Here is a 20,241-nt window from a genome sequence, read left to right as displayed (position 1 = left end):
GGGGCGCCCGCCTCTACATACCTGAGGTGCCTCGCCGGGACGACGTCGACGTCCTGAAGCTTCGGACACGACGAGGCAACGAGATCGTGGCTATTTATGTGAAGCACCCAAAGGCCAACGGCACGCTTCTCTATTCCCATGGAAACGCCGCCGATTTGGGTCAGATGTTTGAGCTCTTTGTCGAGCTTGCCAATCGCCTTCGCGTTAATCTCATGGGGTAAACCCCTCTCTCTCTCTCTCTCGTTAAGATTATCAAGTCTTTGACTTGTAAGGGTTTTCGTTTGCACAAATAGTACTTCTTTTCCATGTTGAAGTGGTGAACTAGTTTGAGATTGACTTCGAATTTGGTAACCCATACTTAGGTTCTTGTCAATTCTGAAATGAAATAAAGCTGCAATTTTGGATTCATGGTTGATGAGTTTGTGTTCGGATTCATGTAGAGCTGGGTTTTCCTCGACTTACATGTGAATATAATGGAAGATCTGTGTGAAAACTAGTGCTATTAGCCAAAAGCTCTGGTCTTTTGATCCGGGCCATTGCCATTGATTATAGCTGTGTATAGGTCTGGGATCATTCATTTCCTCTGTATGTATCACAGAGAATTCAGGCGAAGCTGAATATGTAGTTTAAGCTTTCACTTGTACCAGTTTTAGTGACACTTGCCTCAGCTGTACGAGGAAAGTTTAAGCTTTTGGCTGATGGCATTTGTTGGATAAATGTCGTGCAACATGGTTGCTTGTTTCTGGACGTCGAGTACTGGCATATAAATTACCGAGAATAGAATTATGCTCTTCTGTGCAGATGTGTTGGGAGGCTCATGTTTTTAATTTACTATGATCAACCCAAAAATAAACAACAACTGCTTTATGATTGATTGGTTTTGTAAGGACATACAGTTTTTAGTCGCTAGTTCTCTTTTAGAGTGTGGCTCTTGTTAGTAGGTTTTCCACTGGGCTTGCTATTTTGTCTACGTTACAGATTTATATAACCTGTTTTGTATATAACAGGGATTCTTTATTATTTCTCAACCCGTTCTTCGATTTTTCTTTTCTAGGTATGACTACTCTGGATATGGCCAATCTTCAGGAAAGGTACAACCTCAGCCTTCCAACTTTGCATTGTGAGAACCGTGTGCGATTTTGTATAATATGGTTGTATGGAATGTCTCTTATCTTCTCATAAGACTTGCATAGATAGTTTCTGATGGATATGAACTTGTCACTTTGAAACAGCCAAGCGAGTGTAACACATATGCGGATATAGATGCAGCATATAAATGCCTCAAGGAGCAGTATGGGGTAAAGGATGATCAGCTGATATTATATGGTCAGTCTGTTGGTAGTGGACCGACAATTGATCTGGCTTCACGCACAACTAACTTGAGAGGGGTGGTTTTACACAGCCCAATTCTTTCCGGAATGAGGGTTTTGTATCCGGTGAAACGTACATATTGGTTTGACATTTACAAGGTAAGCCGGTGGATGATAAATCATGCTCTACTTTGGTTCCTTGTTTAGATGATAACCTGAAAATTGGACGCTTTTCAGAATATTGACAAGATTGGTGCAGTCACCTGCCCTGTCTTAGTAATCCATGTAAGTTTACAGATTTGCACCTCTCTCTCTCTATTTCTCTCTCTCTCTCTATATATATATATTTCTCCCTGGCTTTTTTGTGGCTTGCCTTTGATTGACTCACTATAGTAGACCTAGATGTCATGAATTGTATTGACAAATATTGAAATGAGTTGAAACTTGTAGGTCATATAACTTCAAAAAGTAAATATTTTGTGAACCAACTGATTGAATCACAAGGGATGCTTTGCAGGGAGAGAGAGCTAACTTCATTGGCATCGTTTAAAAATTAGAGAATGATCTGTGGAGCATTCTATCATGAGGAATGTTTTTTTAGTGTTAGCACTGAGACTATTAGAGAGAAAATAGGTGTAATAGGTATAGAAGAGAAGTTAAGAGAGGGACGTTTAAGATGGTTTGGATATGTACAACGTAGGCCGATGGATGCGCCGTTTAGAAAAGTGGAGAATATAGGAATGGGGGTGAAGAGAAAGGGAAGAGGTAGACCTAAGCTTACTTGGAAACGCGTAATTAGGAATGATTTGGAATGGTTACAAATTCTGAAAGAGCAAAGGCAAAACCGAAATGAGTGGAAACGAAGAATCCATACGGCCGACCCCAAATAAACTTGGGACTAAGGCGATGTTGACTTATCTTGGATTTTCATATCAGCTAACATCATTAAGGAAATGAACGGGTTTGTTCCCCTCTAAGAGATCAATGAAATATGGAAGAATCTTTTCCTAACCATACAAGTGAATGAAGATGCCTTTTCAATCGTTGCAGCAATATTTTATGATGTTTCCATAATGCGGGACTTCCTCTCCCTCTGTATGAAATGTGTTTCCGACAGTATATAATGCCATTTTGAGGGATGAAGCAAGATTTCAATCTAAAAGTGTCTGGATGCTTATCACTGACGGGGAATAACTTTCTCTCGCTGCACTTTCAGGGTACAGCAGACGAAGTAGTTGAATGTTCCCATGGAAAACAGCTCTGGGAACTCTGCAAAGAGAAGTATGAGCCTTTGTGGATTAACGGCGGAGGACACTGTAATCTTGAACTCTATCCAGAATACATCAGACATCTGAAGAAATTTGTCATCTCATTAGGAAAACCCAAAGGACCAAGAAATGGTCCGAACAAAGTGGCAACAGACGCAACCAACAACCAGAGCAAGCCCCCAGAAAGCGGGAATGCGGATACTTTTGAGCTCGGGTATCTTCCGGAAGTGTCTAGAAACAGTCTGGACAGTCGGCTGGAGAAGTCGAAGAAGACGAGTAAGCCCGAAAAGTCCCGGATGAGCGTTGATAGGTTTAGGAGGAAAAAGGGCCTCGTCTGGTGACAAAGCAACTGAAGAACCGTGGAACAAGTTGATTCACGAAGGCTTATCGGTTCCTGTAATACGTGTTCTTTGAAGGGTTTTTCCTTTTTTATTGTGGCCTCAGAAAATTCTGCGTAAATTTATGAAGTTTGTGTGTGATTTTGATGCTAAGGCTCGTGTATGTATTTTTTTTCTGACAGAACAAGATGAACTTCTCAAAGTCCTGTGACTTTTCATATGTTGATGTAACGTTACGTCTTTGGGCGTTCTGTCTGAACAAGTAAAAGCTGTACTAACTGGTTTGACAAGAATCTCCCACTTCGTATATTTTGATGTATAGATTCTGAATTATGTTTCGTGGTTAGAGTTCGTTGTTGGTTTCCTGTGTCTGACGGGTTCTTCTTCGAGGAGCCAGGAGATGGTGGTGAAGATGAGCCAGGGGAAGAAAGGGTTGGCCTTCATCGATTTGACGCTACTATCCACAGAATTAAGTAACATATTCAAATTTCTTATTATATGATCATTTATATACAGAAATATATATATGTATAGGTATTGATTGGGGGATATAAAGTATCATATCTACCAGACTTTTGACTACAAATTGCCTCAGCAAACTGTATGCGTTGACTTTGATTAAACACTGATCGCCAATTGTCAGTCAACGAGCGGACAGCACGACTTCTGAAATTACCAGAAAGCCCCTCCAAAGTCATCTTCTTCATCCGTAGGGATGATGATGATGATGATGATGATGATGATGATGGAGAGAATTGAGATCATTCAGGTTGACCAGGTCTAATTACACGATAAAATAGCTAATCTCTTCTGAAATTCAATGACTTCCATCACTAATCATTTTTTTAATTATTGTAATAAGCGAGGCAAACAAAGAATGAATAGGGAATATCCAGTTCATCTTCTAACCCTGATCACTATATGCTCACCGATACAATTAGAACACCAAGCTTATAAAGATTTGTTCATATATTACAACAGTTCCCTTGTTTTTTGCCGTTCAAGGGTACGTGCAAACGTTCTCGGATCATGGTAACTTTCTTCGGAATGCCAATGAGATTCCGAAAAATGCGGTGCAGGGAGATTCAAAACGGACCTCGGCGGCAGTTTGAGAGATTCGACGCTTCCTTCCATCATCTCGACAACTTTGTTCATCGGCGGGCGGTCCGATGGGTTAGACCTGACGCACCATAATGCCACTGTCACTATCTTCTTCGCAATCTCTTCTTTGGTTACTTCTATCCCAAGAAACCTCGTCCATTCCCCTTTCTCGATATCCTTGTAGATCCAATCCGGAAAGTACATGGAACTGCTGTTAGATCCCGAGTTCTCTCCTCGTTCTTTGGATCCCGAGAAGTAGTCTTTTCTCGCAAGTCTGACGCCCCGTGAATCGTTCTCGATGCTCAGAACGTTGTATTATCTTTATCGAGTACAAGAACGGCCATGCTCGTGTTCCGATCGCATTCAAGTCTTAACCTTTGATGGCCGCAGGAGATGGTCCGTTCTCCTCCCCAGAAGGGGAAACCGGCTGTAAAGTTTCCGCACCGGAACTCGTTTCCGCAAGAACCAGAGTATCTTTGAGAGGAAGAGAACCGAGCTTGAAGAAAACAGCACGAGAGAAACAGAAAAAGATAGACCCGTGTTCGGATTAAACGCGAAGAACACGAGGAATTCATTTTCTCAGTGGAAAAGATTGATAGAAATCACACACCAATGCGGAGAATCGGGTTGAAGAAAGGCTACATTGTCAAGAATCTGAGTTCAGAGTCAGAGGTTGAAAAGTCTGGAAATATCGATCGGACCGGAGGAGACTGGAGATTGAAACTTCTGAATCAAGAAAAGTATTTGCAATAATAATAAGGGATAATCGCATATTAATATCCAAACTTTTATAAAAATCCCAGATAAATACCCAAACTATAAAATTTTCAAATAAATACCTGAACTTTTTAAAAATCCTATATAAATACCTGAATTGTTTTATTTTTTTCCAAATCAATCAGATTCCGTTGACAGCGTTAAATTATATAACGGATTCCCGAAAAAACGATGATTTGGCAATAAAAAATTATTATCATTATCCATGTCACATGCCACGTCATCTACATCGGTTTAATATTTAAAATTACAATCAAAATTGAATCAAACCGGTATGTAATTATTAAACCAATAAAAAAATCCTAAAATTCTAAAATCCTAAAAATCTTAAAGTGAAATTGGAAGGTTTCTCTCTCATACTTCGTCTTCTTCCTTTCCAAAGTGAGAGAGATAGTTGATTTGTAAAGGCAATAGGGATGGATGATAAGATGATGTCTTCCTTCCACTCGACGCCGGTGATAAGTCCGATGGGATCTCCGCCGCATTCTCAGTCCTCCATGGGTCACCACTCGCGGGAATCTTCCTCGAGCAGATTTTCAGGATCTCTGAAGCCTGAGTCGTGAAAGATCTCGCCGAACGACGCCGGAAAACGGAAGGGACGCGGCGGCGGTGGCGGAGATAAGCAGTGGAAGTATTGTGTTGTAATCGAAGAAGATGGTTTCCTTGATGGCGAAGATCGAATCGAGACAAGGGTTTAGGGTTAATGAGAAGAAGGAGGTGGATGAGAAGGAGGTGGATGAGAGGAAGCCTGTGGAAAAATTTAGATGAAGGTTCTGCCATGAAAGCTCTTCTGCAACTCTCTCTCACTTGAATAAGGAAGAAGACGAAGTACTTTAGGATTTTTAGGGATTTTAGAATTTTAGGATTTTTTTTATTGGTTTAATAATTTCAAATCGGTTTGTTTCAATTTTGATTGTAATTTTAAATATTAAACCGATTTAGATACGTGGCATGTGACATGGATAATGATAATAATTTTTTATTGCCAAATCATCGTTTTTTCGGGATTCCGTTATATAATTTAACGCTGTCAACGGAATCTGATTGATTTGGAAAAAAATAAAACAGTTCAGGTATTTATATAGGATTTTTAAAAAGTTCAGGTATTTATTTGAAAATTTTATAGTTTGGGTATTTATCTGGGATTTTTGTAAAAGTTTGGGTATTAATATGCGATTATCCCTAATAATAATAATAATAATAATCATAATGATGATGATGATGACGTGGCAAATGGGAAATAGGCCCAAAAGATATTGGGGGAGTCTGCCTGATTTGGGCCTAGTTTATTAGCCCAAACATCGATATTGGGTTTTATCGTTTGTGACATCTTTGTCTAAGAGCCGGGAGGAATTGGAATTGTTGTGCGGAAAAAAATAACCGACGGTTCATTTTTCATCATATGCGAATAGTTTCTTACAATTGCTTTTCATATTTATTCCCAAAAAAAAAAAAAAAAAAACCTAAGAGATGGTGTGAAATATCGTTCCAGTTAATCGCATGCCTATTTTTCATTAGTTAGGATAATTAAATGAGGTCCCCCCCCCAAATTAGCATTTAAACACAGTCCAAGGATAGCTATATATATATATGTATCAAGAGGATAATACAAGTAAGATAAAATAATATCTATTACATGCGAATCATGCAGTTAAGAAAATTATTCCTTAAATGTATTATTAGTCCAAGTTTTAGGTATTAATGTCAACCCTATATATATATATATATATATATATCTTTATTCTAAATTAATAGATTCAATAGAATTTTGTAAAATCATGACGTTCAATGTATAGGAAAGAAAAAAATGGCGTTTACATAGATAACCAAAAGTCTTGAAAGAGAAGCACAATACATTTTCAAAGATGGGTAATTCAAGCTCTCTTTTTTTTTATTGATTGATAATAGATTTCGAATAAGCACCTAATCATGGAACACCGGTGAGACCAAAATTGAATATGCCACCTGAATTGATAGCCGTGATTCAAATGAATTTATTAAATGGGATTTCATTAAAACAGTACAAATAATAATTAATTTGATTTAAAAAATTATAATTTTAAATATCACTTTTTTTTTGTAATTTAATAAGCTCTTTGGGGTTTGAATTTTAATTAGAAGTTAGATTAAGGATATTTTATCGTTTAATAATTAAGTAAATACTAGATTCTCAAAAAAACTGAAAAAGACTATTCCCTAAATCTTATTGTTAATTTTAATTATTTAAATAATAACAATCCCCTGATTATAATTAATTAGATCTGGTTGTTGGGTGTGGAGGAGACCCATGAATATGATGGTTCGAATCTGTAATTGGAGATTCGTGGTGAGTGTCTAGAACGTTCACATCTCTTCTTCTCTACTTAAGAAAGACCAAAAAAATGAAAAAGACGAATTAAAAAATAATGCAAAGTTAGAAAATATTTGCAAATAAAAAATATAAAACAAGAAAATAAATAAAATATTGGGGCAAGATCTTGATGATGGTAAAGTAAAGATTAGGTGAGAGATTTCACCGCAAGTATTGGAGAAAAAAAAAATAGAACGTGGCCAAGTACGATATCTCTGATCATTCCACGTACGTAGTGATGGATTCATCAACACATGTCAAGCTTTTATATATACATACACACACATATATATATATATATATATATATATATATATATATACATATACAGCTTCGATAATGGATTTCAGATAGATAAACATCATTGTCATCATGACATGAAATCTGTATCTGACTGTCTGGTTATAGTTTTTGTGCATATTTTATGATTTTCATATATATATATATATATATATATATATGTTATATTATATATGTCCTGATTAGCGTCCACTAGTCGATCAAAATAATAATTAAATGATGATTATGAGGTAACTTATAAACCAAAGTATTTCACCAAAAAAAAAACTTATAAACCAAAGTACGATTTTGATGTGTGTCTCCCAGGATATCATGCCCCATGCATATATAACTTGTACGCTGATTATTGATGTAGTTACATATTGTCTCTCCTTTTTTTTTTTTTTTTGTCTAAGCTATACGAAAATAGAACATGTAAAATAAAATTTATGTGTTCGAATCTGAATGACGGCAACCACCCACCAATTTTCAACTCTCTCTCTCTCTAGATAGAAAGATGGATAGATAGAGATTCAAAGATTGAAATGTTTTATTTAGAAATATTTTTTTAAGAGGATTTGTTTTATTTGGAAAAAAAAAAAAGCAAATCAAATGCCTTGTTCAGCCAAGATCAAGTATTGGATCATAGTATGCTGTTTATATGTATATTTTTTACAAATACAATATCATATTGCATATATAATTGAAATAGTTCCAATTATTATTGATCATTTGGATTTCGAGATATAAATCTAATTCGAATTATAATTATATCGAATCAAATTCAATCTATAAAATTAATTTGATATATTTTTTTTTAAAATAAAAACAATTTGAGTTTAAAAATAAGTGAACTGAAATTAGAAATTTCTACCTCGTTTCTTCTAAAGTATAAAATCTTTTTTATTTTTGACAAAGTATTGAGTTTTTCGGTGGTTACATTCATCTGTACAACTACAACTAATTAATAGATATATCAAGAGACCTAAGAGATTTTGTTTAATAGAGTCATGTCACATGTGAACGTGGCATCCAAAATGAATATACTTTAACCTAATTAATTAAGGGAAAATTAGATTTATTTTGTAGCATAAAGAATGATAGATAGATATATTAGGTTAAACTTAATTGTCAACTAAACACAAAACCGTGAAGGAGACAATAGATGATGACAACTAAAGTTTCAAAATCTCGAAGCGAAGGATCATGCATGAGTTCAGGGGGCGGATTAAGCTTTTGGTTTAATTACTTAAATAGCAATTTGATTTTTGATTAAGACCCTAAATTTATTTTAATGATTATAACAATTAAAAAAAGGTTTAATGATCAAATCAGACTAGTAGTTAGTAAGATTCGGGAAGATCTTCCCCATGTTAAACAAATACTTGATTCAACGTCAATCACGCTAACACTTTATATAGTTGATGTAATCTAATTGCAATTAAGTATTTTTGTGGGGCCCTAATTATAACGTGATTATAATCCTTAATTGTTTTGTTAATTCATTTTGTTTGTTTGTCTTTATCAGCAAATGTTAAACACTTCCACTTTGTTGCTTCAAAACTATAGAAACATCTTGATTATAATTTCCTTCATTATATTTTTTTACGACGAATCATGTTATTTTATTTTGTCGGCCGACAAAGTTGTTCTTGATATATATATAATAGACCGCCTAATTGCATTTACTTTATAAGAATTCCCTATTATATAGTACTTATGCTTATAATTTTTTATTTGTAATTTGATATATATATATATATATATATATATATATACACTTTTATTTATGCATATATAGAGACTCGATCACATTTTTTCATTATTTTTAGGTAGAAATTGGATTTTTTTTAATTGTTTTTATTCTCGTTATATCCAAACAACTAATTGAATTCTTCAAATCCGTGATATGGTTATTATACACTTGAGGGATAAGATTACGTCTATGCTTACATTTAAACTATATTATATATAATCTATGGTCTACGAGGTAGACCTACTTAATGGAATATGATATAGTCATGTTTCACTTAGATGTACTCATTCATTCGTACGCATACTTATGTATAATATATATAGGTATAGGAGTTAAATATATATATAGGTATAGGTAGGTATAGGGGTATGCAATATGCATAACAAAACTCATTCTACGGGGCATCGAGGGCATATGAACATGCATATGCATGTATAGATGTATTTATGATTTTTTTTTTTAGTTTTTCTCTCTCTAGGGTTTTCTTGATGATTTACTTTTGTTTTTTTCTTTGGGAGAATTTTGTCCATTAATTATAATAAGATACTGAACATTAATCAATCCAAAGCATTGGACTATATTCAATAAATAGTGAAGATAGTTATTATATTTCCGTGGCGTAAATAAAACGAATACACGAGCATATATTATTTCATATAAATGCTTACAAACACGTTGAACCACGCCATAATTTCCAAGCAATGAACCAAGCGACCAGTGGACCAACCCCGAGACTATGTACAAAAATGGGTTTTACTTGTGGGAAAAGTTAAAAATTAATTTCTCAATCTCCCCGTTATATAAATGGATCCACATGCTTCACCTCATCGATCCCATTTCCGCTTCTCTCTCTCTCTCTCTCTCTCTCTGACACACACACATACATATACATACACACATATATATATATATGGCGGATGCAAGCTCTCTGAAGTTGTTTGGCATAAACATCCTAGAACCCACCACGGCCACGGAGCCGACGACCCGACCCGAACCGGAGACCCGGAAATACGAGTGTCAGTATTGTTGTCGTGAATTCGCCAACTCACAAGCCCTCGGTGGTCATCAAAACGCACACAAGAAGGAGCGTCAGCTTCTGAAACGAGCCCAGATGCTCGCCAATCGCGGCCTGCCACGTCACCACAACCCCATCATCTCCGCCTTCGCTCCGCCGCCTCATCTCCTCTCTCCTCCTCCGCATCTGATGTTCTCTCCGACGACGACATCGATGGCTTCTTCTAAATGGCTTTACGGCGACCGTTACGTGGCTTCGTCACAAGGCTTCTACGACGTCGCCGGAAAAAGGGATTTTTACGGAGGAGGGATGGAATCTATGGCCGGGGAAGTTAGGGCTCACGGCGCAGCTTTTCCGGAAATTAGAAAGTACGCCGGAGATGTTGCCGGAGGCGGTGTGAAGACAGAGAAGGGCGTTGGGCTTGATCTTCATCTCAGTCTTGGGCCTTAATGGGCTTTCCCGATCCGGCCCATTTAGATTTGCCATTTCTCGCTAAAACTATATTTTCCCCTTCATATCTTGTTTCGATTTCTAGGGTAATTTATGATATTTTTTTCTCTTCTTCTTTTTTTTTTTTATGAAACTGTGAATTATTTTTCTTACTTGAGCTAAACCTGTTTTCGGTGAATGCTTTTGCTTGTCTTTTTTCTTTTCTTGAATTCTTCTTTGTAAAAATATATTGTATATTTTTTTCCTAATGAATAAATTATTTCCTTAATTTCGTTTATTTGTCGAGCATTACTGCATATTAGATGAGTGATAATGTTACAGTGGTGAATTGATCCGAATGCGAGAATCTCTCTAAAAATGGAAAAATAAAACAAAAATTAATATGAAGATATCATCGATCATAGGTTATAAGACATAGAGAACGAAAAAGATTAAACTTTGACAGATTGAATTTAATTTTCATGTATACATACTGTAAATGCATGATTTGTACAGATGCAAGAATAATTAACATAAGTTAAAGACAATAGATACTTACAAATTCACAACGGAAACTTACATTATAGATTATTTATAACCCTACGCACATACAATAATGGATCTACAGATATATATATATATATATATATATATATATATATAGTACTAATTACATCAATGTAAATTAATAATAATGATTAGCAAATCTAAAAAAGTGGGGCATATGTTTGTATGTCTAGTTACAATTTTAATCTAGAAACTAGGGGAAAATATAGGTTTTTATAAATAAAAAAAATAGGTGGAAATTTTTTTTAAGTTCACTAAAAAACTTATAAACCTTTTACAGTAAAATAGAATTGTCATGATATTTTTTTTCAAAGCCAAATAGATTTCGATGTTATTCCGACAATCAACGCTTCACGGATCGGAAAAATCCATTTGTATGTGATAAATAACTGATAAGCCAGGAAAAAAAAACAAATCCTTAAACCCTCTCTCTCTCTCTCTCTCTCTCTCTCTCTCTCTCTCGGAAGGTCAGTGCCCTTTTTCGCCATGCTTATGCGCTAGTGTTCTTCGATATTCTACCAATTATCTGTTACCAGGTTCTGTGCAATTAGCGTTACGCCGAGAATCTGATTGGGAATTATAGGCATGTGTTAGGTTCTCCGAGGGAAATCTAGGCTTCTGGGTTTAGGGTTTATGTTTTGAATGCACAATTTTCTGAGATTTCAGAAAAATCTGATCTTGAGACATGAACTAAATTCCGGGCATCTCTCGAATTTGACCCTCGCGTGTGTATTTCTTGTTTCTTGATTTAGACGAATTTGAAGGTTTTCCCTTTGAGTTATTGCCGTTATCCACTCACCGTCTTGTTCTTCTGAGTTCTGAGGACGGCAAATGCATTTTACGGCGGTTTGTATGCACAGATTTAACCTTTTTTGTTACAGGTGAGGTGATGTTTTGTACAACGTTCCCACCAAGTTCATGTCTTGTTAACCCTAGGAGTCGCAGTTTCGGTAGAACGAAATCGGGTCTGAGAAAATTCACATTGAGTGCTTCTCTGCCGCTTCGCGACGACAAGTCTAAAGTTGAATACACGCCATGGCTGATCGTTGGATTGGGAAACCCCGGGAAGAAATACCACGGCACTAGACATAATGTAAACTATTTAGACATTGAAATGTTTCTGTCAATAGTTCACCGCAGTAGTACTAAATCCCGGTTATGAGCAGATTGGTTTCGAGATGATCGATCATATAGCTCGAGCTGGGGACATCTCGATGAACACAATACAGTCCAAAGCTTTGCTCGGGATAGGTCCTTCTGTTCTTTCTGTTTCCTTTTCTTTGGTTATCATTATTGTTTTAGATTGTTTATTTGGAAATTGGAATTCTCTGTCCGGCTTTAACAGGTGCTATAGGAGAGGTGCCGATATTGCTGGTTAAACCACAGGCATACATGAACTTCTGTGGTGAATCGGTTAGTCTCTCTTCGACTTCCATTTCCTCCCATTGCTTATTTTTTAATGGAAGATTGCATATAAAGGGGCAAGTCCTCAAACTATCGGGAACTGCTTATTTCTTGTTTACACAAGATTTGATTACCCTGATTTTCGGCTCAGTTATTAGCCTGACATAAAGCATTAGGATACTGGATTTTCATTCACTGGCATCTGATTTCAACCAACCTCTTTTAACGATCTCCGAAGGTTGGATCGCTTGCTGCTCATTATCAAGTGCCCTTACGCCACATTCTAATGGTAAAAAACAAAATACAGTATCTCTGTTGGATACTGCGATAAACCAGGTGTATACCGTCTCAGAGTTTATTCTTCTCTTTGTCTGTTTGCATTGGAATTTGCCGGTGCAGATACACGACGAGATGAATTTGCCTAATGGCGTATTGAGGCTTCAACCAAAAGGAGGACACAGCCACCATAATGGGTAAGCTGTCGTCCCATGTTTTTGAATTTTGTTTTTCCTCTCTAATAGAAACATCACCCAGTAATGGCCATGTTTTGTCTGATTGGAGGAATCAAAATTTATAGAATAACAACTAAAAGCTGTCTTCCTATGGCCTTTACCAACTGGAAAGGGCTCTAAATCTCAACGTTTGACATCAATGGGTGATGAGGAAAAGCTATTAGGAGAAGTGCATACAATAAGAACATCAAACTACGTCAAAAGTGTATGGCTTTGTGTAATAACGGTAGCAGAGCTCGAACAAAAGGACTGTTGTATAACTCCTTTTTTTGTGCCCAGTTTGAAGAATGTGACAGAACACTTGGATGATTGTCGTGCCTTTCCCCGCTTATCGATCGGTTTGTCTTCCAGAGACCCTTTCCGGATTCAAGATCAAAACTTTTCCGGGTTTTAACATAAACCCTCTCCCGGTATGATTCAGGGATTGGAAACCCACCAGGCGAAATGGACATGAAAGCTTTTCTTCTCCAGAAATTCAGCTCCCGAGAGCGCAAACAGGTGAAAAATGTGCTCATAACAAAACTCACCATACTCCTCTCTGTTACTGTCCGATGGAAGTATATAAATGGGTATGTGGAGGGAAATCATTTCGTGTTCATGTTGGCAGATTGACGCAGCACTTGAACAGGGCGTAGAAGCGGTGAGGATGGTAGTGATCAACGGGTTCGACGGGGCCGTTTCTCGGTTCAATTTAGGACAGAAGTACAAGTTCCACACTGTCTGAAGAGCTGTTCATATTTGTTCATAACCTTTCTGAGTGATGTTGGACTCCTCTAGTTTCAGTGATAACAATTAAAAAAAAAAGTCTATAACATTAATTTATACAACAATAACTTGTCGCATGAATTTTTCTTTTCCACATTTACTAACGGATAATAATTTTATTTTTTTTACTTTTTCAGTTAAAAATACAGAAAATTAATCAATGTTGTTAAAAATTAAAGAAATATGATTTTTTTACACCACAATTAATGACATTAGACAAATTAAACTTACCCGATTAGATAAAATATCATATCCTTCCCTCTTTTAAGAATGAATCGTGACCGTTCGATCGACCTTTCTCCTAATACATCGGTCAACTGGGTCCCATCCCCCAAAATCAGACCGTTAGAACTAAGAAAAATGGAAAGGGTAAAATCGTCCGCACAGTAAAATCACCCTCCTTCAATCAGACCGTTGCCAAAGGAACATGAACAAGAACCAATAAAGCTTACAAGAAAAACAAATATTTCAATTAATAAAGCCTCCAAACAACGAAACCCAAAAGAAAATCTGAACTGAGCCAGAGATTAAGAGTAATATTCGAGATCGATCGATCGATCAACAATGGCGGATACGATTTCCAACCCTAGCATGGAACCCTTGTTCTTTTCTGTAGATCCGATGTCTCTCGTACTCTCTCAGAACTCCGACGCTCACGAACTTAAGCTTCTTGTCGATGGATTCTCCGGCTTCGAGAGAGGACCCAGATACGGAGAGTACGCGAAATTGCGAGAAGCGAAACTTCGAGTGAAGCGAGACTTCGAGAAGATCCTGGCTGAGGAAGAGGAAAGGTTTTTCGGCAGAGATGAACCCAAGAAGATGGCGAAGCAGGTGAGATTCGAGGACGATTTCGTAATTTCAACGGAAGAAGAAGATAGGGTTTCTCTGGAGAAGAAGAAACCGGTGAGATTCGGGGCTAAGACGGCGACCAATCTGCGGAAACCGTCGATGTTGGCCCAATCGGTTCCTGATTTCTCCGCCGTGATTCGGAAGGAGAATCGGAGGCCGACGGCGATTCCTAATGCGCTTCCTCGGCACTTGGAACTGACGCCGCCTCCGCTGCCGAAGACCAGAAACGCCGCCATTTTGGGCTCGGCGTCGTCGGCGAGAGGGAGCAAATCCGCGAGTGCAGGGGAGAAGAAGAGTAGAGTGATGGGCATGGCGGCGCGTAAGAGCTACGCGTCTGTCGAGGATCTGAAGAAAATTTCCATGGCGGCGGCTTCCGCCATTAATGGAGACGGAGGAAGGGGGAAAGCTGTTGGCGGTGGTCGGACAATTCTTGGTTACAGGCATCTCTACTGATTCTTGCTCTGTCTCTGGTCCCAGGATTTGATTTTTTTCCTGTCCACTTGATGAATTTTTTACCTTTTTCTGGGTATGATTGAAGAATGATTCTTCTTTTCTGGGTTTGATTGAAAGAGATTGATTGTTTGTTGGCTTGGTGATTGGTTTGGTGATGTGTTTGTATAAAATCTGGAACCAATAATGATTTTGCATGTATAATTAACGACTGTTCCGTACAAACGCGACTTACGTATAAACATGGACGGAATCATAAATCAGAACTCGTGATTCTCCGAAGATAAAAGAACAATCAATCCACTTTAATATTCTTTCTGATTTTACAGTTGAACCAAATGAGAAGACTGTTAGTTCAAGTACACCAAAGGGTCCGAACGCCGGTGGTTTACCGGCGAGCATTTTCCAAGATCGACGGCTAACTCTCCGACCAAACTGTAAAGTATCTCCCAAGCAATCTCTGTTCCAAGTTCAGACACATGGGCTTCAAAATCTTGCCATTTCTCCATATCTATGCCGATAATCTCCTCAAGATACATCCCATTCATCTGTGCCCACTTCGACACCTCTTCAAGAACTTCCCGTATCAGCCCATCCGAATCAATGCGCAAGGGTAATAACGTTCTCCATTGCTTGGCACCCGAGGAAATATGTCTGCAGAATCTTAGTTCCAAGTATTCGATCATGGCATCCACCAGGAACCCTAAACCTGGGAGTTTAACCAGATTCTTGGATCTGGCGGCATGAATCATGAGCTCGTCGAGGAGCTTTGGACGGATGAGAAAGTCTTCTCGGGTTCCGAACAATAGCTCGGTCTGGATAATAACGTCTCTTGCATTGGTGAATCTGCTCAGTGTTGATATGAGACCCATGCGTCTGAAACCATTCAAAACGTGCGAGACGTGGCTGATGAGATTCACGGTGAAGTGGAAGTTACTCGTAGTCCATTTCTTGATTGAAGTTGCAGAATCTTCAAGAAGATCCAAATGTTGTAGCCTGAACTGTCCTGAAATTACCAAAGACCGGATTAACTGTGGTTTCCGATCCTGGGTGCGAAAACTGCAGTTTATAGAAGTTAACTACCGAGAATTTGACCAGTCTTGACATCTCATTTACCCGAGTTATCATCTAAGCTACTGGAAAGGCAACTCTCGTTGGAGAAGGAAGTTTCAAGAACAGAGCCTGGGCTTGTATATTCACTGTTGTGCATGTATCCCAGAGAAACTTTGTTCTGCAAGAATCAAACAACACAGATGATCAAGATCAAAGGGAATATCAAAATGTTCATGAAACAACTAGAGGATACAAGAATCAAAAAAATTAAGGGGCAATCATGTGATGTGGTTTTCTTGCATACAGTACACGTACCCCGTAAGCTTTTTCTGCATCGGTGATAACAGGCTGGGCCAGTGCTGAATAACAGAAGCCAGTTGATTTGCTCTGAGAAGCATCTCTTAGAGTTTCATCTTCATGCTGGGAAAAAGCCAGTTCTTTCAGCCTTTGATGCAGAAGCAATCCGATCATATCTTCATCAAGTGGCAGCCTTTTCTTGTCGGGCATTTTCGAGTATCTCTCATTCATCTGATGTGAAACGGGTTGGACCCCTTTTCTCCTTTCCACTTCTCTCCAGCTTCTGCTATGAACAAAATCGCTTTCCCTGCAGCCATTACCGCTACTACAAGCATTGAGGACATCAACATTTGATTTTCTCGAGGTTGAACACGCAAAGCCAGAACCTTGGTCCAGTTCACTGACAGAGGCTATCCTTCGCTTGCGTGCCGGACTGCTTAAACCCGACCTATTAGAATCCTCAAATCTGGTATGTAATCTTCTTCTCTGCAAGTCTAACTCAGAGTTTTCAGTTTTGCTCGGGACCCTTTGACAGTTCCTGCTGGTTGAACCATGATTCATGGGTAAAAAGCTCTTGGCTTTGTGGTAGGCTGCAATTTCAGGTGAAGAACAAGATCTCTTGTTCTGCGAAATGTGCACTCGAGCTTCTGGAGGAAATCGTTCCCTCTGCGACACCTGATTCTGAAAACTGTTCCGGTTTCTGAACACTGAGGAATCCATTTCTTTGTCCTTGTGAGGCATTACGTTGAATTCACGACTCTCATTATTAGCATCAGTTAGCCACTCACTCCTTATGTTTTTAGTAGAAGCAAACACACAAGGTTCTTGATTTCCACGAGCCACGCCATTCTCTTTCAGACAAAAGGGCGATGATTCTGGAACTTGTCCCATGTCGGTTCCCTTTTCCTTAACCACCAGGGGAACATCAACCAAACTACCACAGTTATGACAAGAAGCCATGTTATAACCATGTTTCAATTCAAAGGAATCAGACGAGACAACTTCTACTGGATCTTTCCCAACAACATTTTCACACCTCCTAGAACCCGGATAAGCAATAGCATACTTAGCGCTTTTCTTAGCCTGCAATCCTGGTTCAAGAATTCTAGCAGCGGCATCAATCAACCTAGAACTCTTGCTATGAATCCTCGGACTTCTAACAGGAGACGCCAGCTTCTTGTTCTGATGTCTATGCTGATGATGTTTCCTCACTTGTGTCAGAACGTTCTTCACCTGCAAAGCCTCGGATCCAAGCTTCTTAACCACACGCCGATCACACAACCCAGTCGTCGTCTTCTGAATCTTCTGCGGTCTAGATTTATCGAAACCGGAGTCTTCTTCCCTACTACTACTACTACTACTGCTAAATACATTACATTCGCCAAGCAAATGGTCTTCCTGTCCTATTATATCAATCTGTGATAATGAGGACTTCTTCTTAGCTTTGTCTCTGTGAAGAGATGGCATGGATTCAAGACCCATCAACCGAGCCACCAAGCCTGGAGGCCTCATCTCGTGCTTTCTAGACTCCACAGTTTCACTCCTCTTGGGGAAACCTCCTCTGTTCTCACCAGCAATCTGTCATTTTTGTTTGTTTTTTTTCATTTTCATCCAAAACAAGAAATACCCACAAATCAAAATCTCAGCTTTTTCTAACAGAAACAAGGGAAGAACAGAGAAACAAGATTATGCGACGTTACCAAGTTAATCTTGGATTTGGGCATCTTCTCGTTCCCTCCAAACCTTTTGGAAGCTTGCTTTCCTGCTCAAGCATTTGAACTTCATTCATTACACACAGACACATCAACATACATACATTTTTTTGGTTTAATCAACAGACACACATTCTCACAAATGCGTATATACTAACCAGGAAGAAGAGATTTGCGTGAAAAAAGCTTCCGTTTAGCGAAACGTCGGTTCCAGTCGAAGAGTTGAAAGAAAATGACAACGCAGCCTCCGAGCCTATTCGCCCTTTTCTCTGTTATGGCCGCAGACGGCGCCGTTCTATCCACCGTCTCCATGACTTCTCCCGCCATTATAAGAACCCAAGCCCAGAAGAAAGTGCAGAGATAGAGAAACACAAAAGCCTTCTTTTTTTATCTCCTCAGGAACACATTGGCTCAAACCACAGCTTTGCAGGGAAAAATCAACGCAGCTTTGGAGAACGCGCAGGAAAGATATCGTCTTGTCACAAAAGAAAAGAACCCATCACCTGAAATTCTCGAAAAAGAAGTTTCTTTTTCCACTGAATGAAAACCCATAATCTGAAATCGACATTCGTCAAGAAATTTCATCCAAAACCCAGAACATAATCCGGTGGTTTCACAAAAACCCACGATCTAAAAATCCAGGGGGAAAAACTTTCCTTCTTCCACGAAAACCAAATGCCTGAATTCCTCCAGAGAGGCCCAGAGGAAAAGGCTATAGCTTTATGATTTCGAAAAGCTTTTAGCTCTGCGATTCCACTCGCGAAGAATCTCTGTGAAGGCAGAGACGAAAACGCATTGTCGATAACAAAGTTACAAGGAGAGGGTAAAAGAAAGAGGACAGTTGGAGAGCAGCAAAGGACAAAGGTACAGCGGAATAAGGGAAACCCTGATAGGCAAAAGTATCAAAGAGAGGAGGAGAGGAACCAGAAGAAAAAAAAAAGTTACCGTCTTTTTACACGTCAAATTGATTCATCGGGTATAACGAGAGAGAATCGCAAAACGAGACAATGAAAGATTATGCTTTGCTTCATGAAATGACAAGAAGAGAGAGAATCTTTTGAGTGCATTGAGATTTTACAGCGATTTCTCTGGCAGTGAAAGGGGCTATAGAGAGAGAGAGAGAGAGATTCTTACAGCTTTTGTTTTTTTCTTCTCTGCAGAAGAAGAGAAGCATGCGCAGAAGAAGAAACTGACAAGACCCCAATTCGCGTGTGATTCGAAGACTGAGGAAAAATTATCATAAATCGAGGAACCAACCAAGAGAGCAAGGAATTTCATTTCACTTCATTGAATTTTTGAGTAATTTCATGGATTCAATGACTGATATTTATAATGGGTAGCAATTGAATAGTGGTCGTGATGGATCCAGCTTTGATATAGTTCATCGTCCTTGGTTTTTGTTCGCATCTGTTGATAGTTTCCACAGCTGATAATTAAATATAAAAGACTCGATAGAAAACTTCCATTTATAGAATAAAAGTTTTATAATATAAATAGAGACTTATAGTGTTCCTTTTTATGCGTACGACGGCTCGTACTTGGGATGAATATGGATCTAACAAGATATATGTGTATATATATATATATATAAACCGATGTACCATCTTATATGAAACTATGGTCAGGCGGTAATATGTTGCAATATCTGTAATTAAGAGAAGGAAATCAGAAGGTCTCTATAATCAAATAAAATAAAAACCAATGTGAATTGGCACTTTGGTAGATATTTCAGTTATACATTTTCTATCGTTGTAGAATGGTAAAACGCTCTCTCTCTTTTCAGATCTTGATTCAAAATATTGAGATTTTGAATAAACATATATATATATATATATATATGTATATTCATTGGTTCATGACTAAATCACTTGTAAAGAGTGTGCATATATATACATATACACGCTCACACAAGGGATAGATCATTTGTAATGTTTTTCGTATGCTGCAGCAATAAACAAACAGAAGCCCTCTCTTGCTTTTTTGTCTTTTTGTGTTTGAATTTTATCCAA

General features: G+C 38.1%; 5 protein-coding genes across 5 annotated transcripts in view; 4 read left to right on the top strand and 1 right to left on the bottom strand.

The window, feature by feature from the left end:
- LOC104805578 (protein ABHD17B-like) overlaps positions 1–3,225 on the top strand; it is a 3,804-nt gene extending 579 nt beyond the window's left edge. Inside the window, exons 2-6 of the mRNA XM_010530189.2 lie at positions 8–217; positions 1,055–1,091; positions 1,233–1,469; positions 1,548–1,595; positions 2,527–3,225. Coding sequence (XP_010528491.1) covers positions 8–217; positions 1,055–1,091; positions 1,233–1,469; positions 1,548–1,595; positions 2,527–2,919 — 925 coding nt within the window. The 3' untranslated portion in view covers positions 2,920–3,225. The remainder of the gene's footprint in view (positions 1–7; positions 218–1,054; positions 1,092–1,232; positions 1,470–1,547; positions 1,596–2,526) is intronic.
- A 6,676-nt stretch (positions 3,226–9,901) lies between these two features.
- LOC104805577 (zinc finger protein 6) lies at positions 9,902–10,854 on the top strand. Its single transcript, XM_010530188.1, has one exon. It carries the CDS (start codon positions 10,090–10,092, stop codon positions 10,642–10,644), a length of 555 nt encoding a protein of 184 aa, XP_010528490.1. The 5' UTR covers positions 9,902–10,089; the 3' UTR covers positions 10,645–10,854.
- A 701-nt stretch (positions 10,855–11,555) lies between these two features.
- Positions 11,556–13,948, top strand: LOC104805575 (chloroplastic group IIB intron splicing facilitator CRS2-A, chloroplastic). The gene is made up of 9 exons (XM_010530187.2): positions 11,556–11,657; positions 12,072–12,283; positions 12,357–12,441; positions 12,536–12,603; positions 12,833–12,883; positions 12,994–13,067; positions 13,386–13,444; positions 13,528–13,604; positions 13,714–13,948. The coding sequence occupies exons 2-9, from the start codon at positions 12,080–12,082 to the stop codon at positions 13,828–13,830; spliced, it is 735 nt and encodes a 244-aa protein (XP_010528489.1). The 5' UTR covers positions 11,556–11,657; positions 12,072–12,079; the 3' UTR covers positions 13,831–13,948.
- Positions 13,949–14,308: 360 nt separating this feature from the next.
- On the top strand, positions 14,309–15,316 carry LOC104805574. The gene has a single exon (XM_010530186.2). It carries the CDS (start codon positions 14,436–14,438, stop codon positions 15,171–15,173), a length of 738 nt encoding a protein of 245 aa, XP_010528488.1. The 5' UTR covers positions 14,309–14,435; the 3' UTR covers positions 15,174–15,316.
- Positions 15,317–15,420: 104 nt separating this feature from the next.
- Positions 15,421–19,340, bottom strand: LOC104805573. Its single transcript, XM_010530185.2, has 5 exons — positions 18,391–19,340; positions 18,221–18,282; positions 16,539–18,098; positions 16,287–16,401; positions 15,421–16,176 (listed from the first exon to the last, which is right to left on the bottom strand). The coding sequence occupies exons 1-5, from the start codon at positions 18,557–18,559 to the stop codon at positions 15,521–15,523; spliced, it is 2,562 nt and encodes an 853-aa protein (XP_010528487.1). The 5' UTR covers positions 18,560–19,340; the 3' UTR covers positions 15,421–15,520.
- Between the last annotated feature and the right edge of the window lie 901 nt (positions 19,341–20,241).

The sequence above is a fragment of the Tarenaya hassleriana genome, unplaced genomic scaffold (genome assembly GCF_000463585.1).
Source record: "Tarenaya hassleriana unplaced genomic scaffold, ASM46358v1 Cleome11, whole genome shotgun sequence".
Classification (NCBI taxonomy): Eukaryota; Viridiplantae; Streptophyta; class Magnoliopsida; order Brassicales; family Cleomaceae; genus Tarenaya; species Tarenaya hassleriana.
The sequence above is the reverse complement of the archived record's forward strand: the minus strand, read 5'-3'. Positions and strand labels throughout refer to the sequence as shown.

Bases quoted from the DNA above. Each gene is read 5' to 3' on its own strand.
- LOC104805575 (XM_010530187.2), top strand. From the start codon at position 12,080: ATGTTTTGTACAACGTTCCCACCAAGTTCATGTCTTGTTAACCCTAGG. The intron at 12,284-12,356 runs GTAAACTATTTA...GGTTATGAGCAG, and splicing joins ACCACGGCACTAGACATAAT to ATTGGTTTCGAGATGATCGA. The intron at 13,445-13,527 runs GTTTGTCTTCCA...GGTATGATTCAG, and splicing joins CTTTCCCCGCTTATCGATCG to GGATTGGAAACCCACCAGGC.
- LOC104805574 (XM_010530186.2), top strand. From the start codon at position 14,436: ATGGCGGATACGATTTCCAACCCTAGCATGGAACCCTTGTTCTTTTCT.
- LOC104805573 (XM_010530185.2), bottom strand. From the start codon at position 18,559: ATGGCGGGAGAAGTCATGGAGACGGTGGATAGAACGGCGCCGTCTGCG. The intron at 18,283-18,390 runs GTTAGTATATAC...ATGCTTGAGCAG, and splicing joins ACGCAAATCTCTTCTTCCTG to GAAAGCAAGCTTCCAAAAGG. The intron at 16,177-16,286 runs GTAAATGAGATG...TGGTAATTTCAG, and splicing joins TAGCTTAGATGATAACTCGG to GACAGTTCAGGCTACAACAT.
- LOC104805577 (XM_010530188.1), top strand. From the start codon at position 10,090: ATGGCGGATGCAAGCTCTCTGAAGTTGTTTGGCATAAACATCCTAGAA.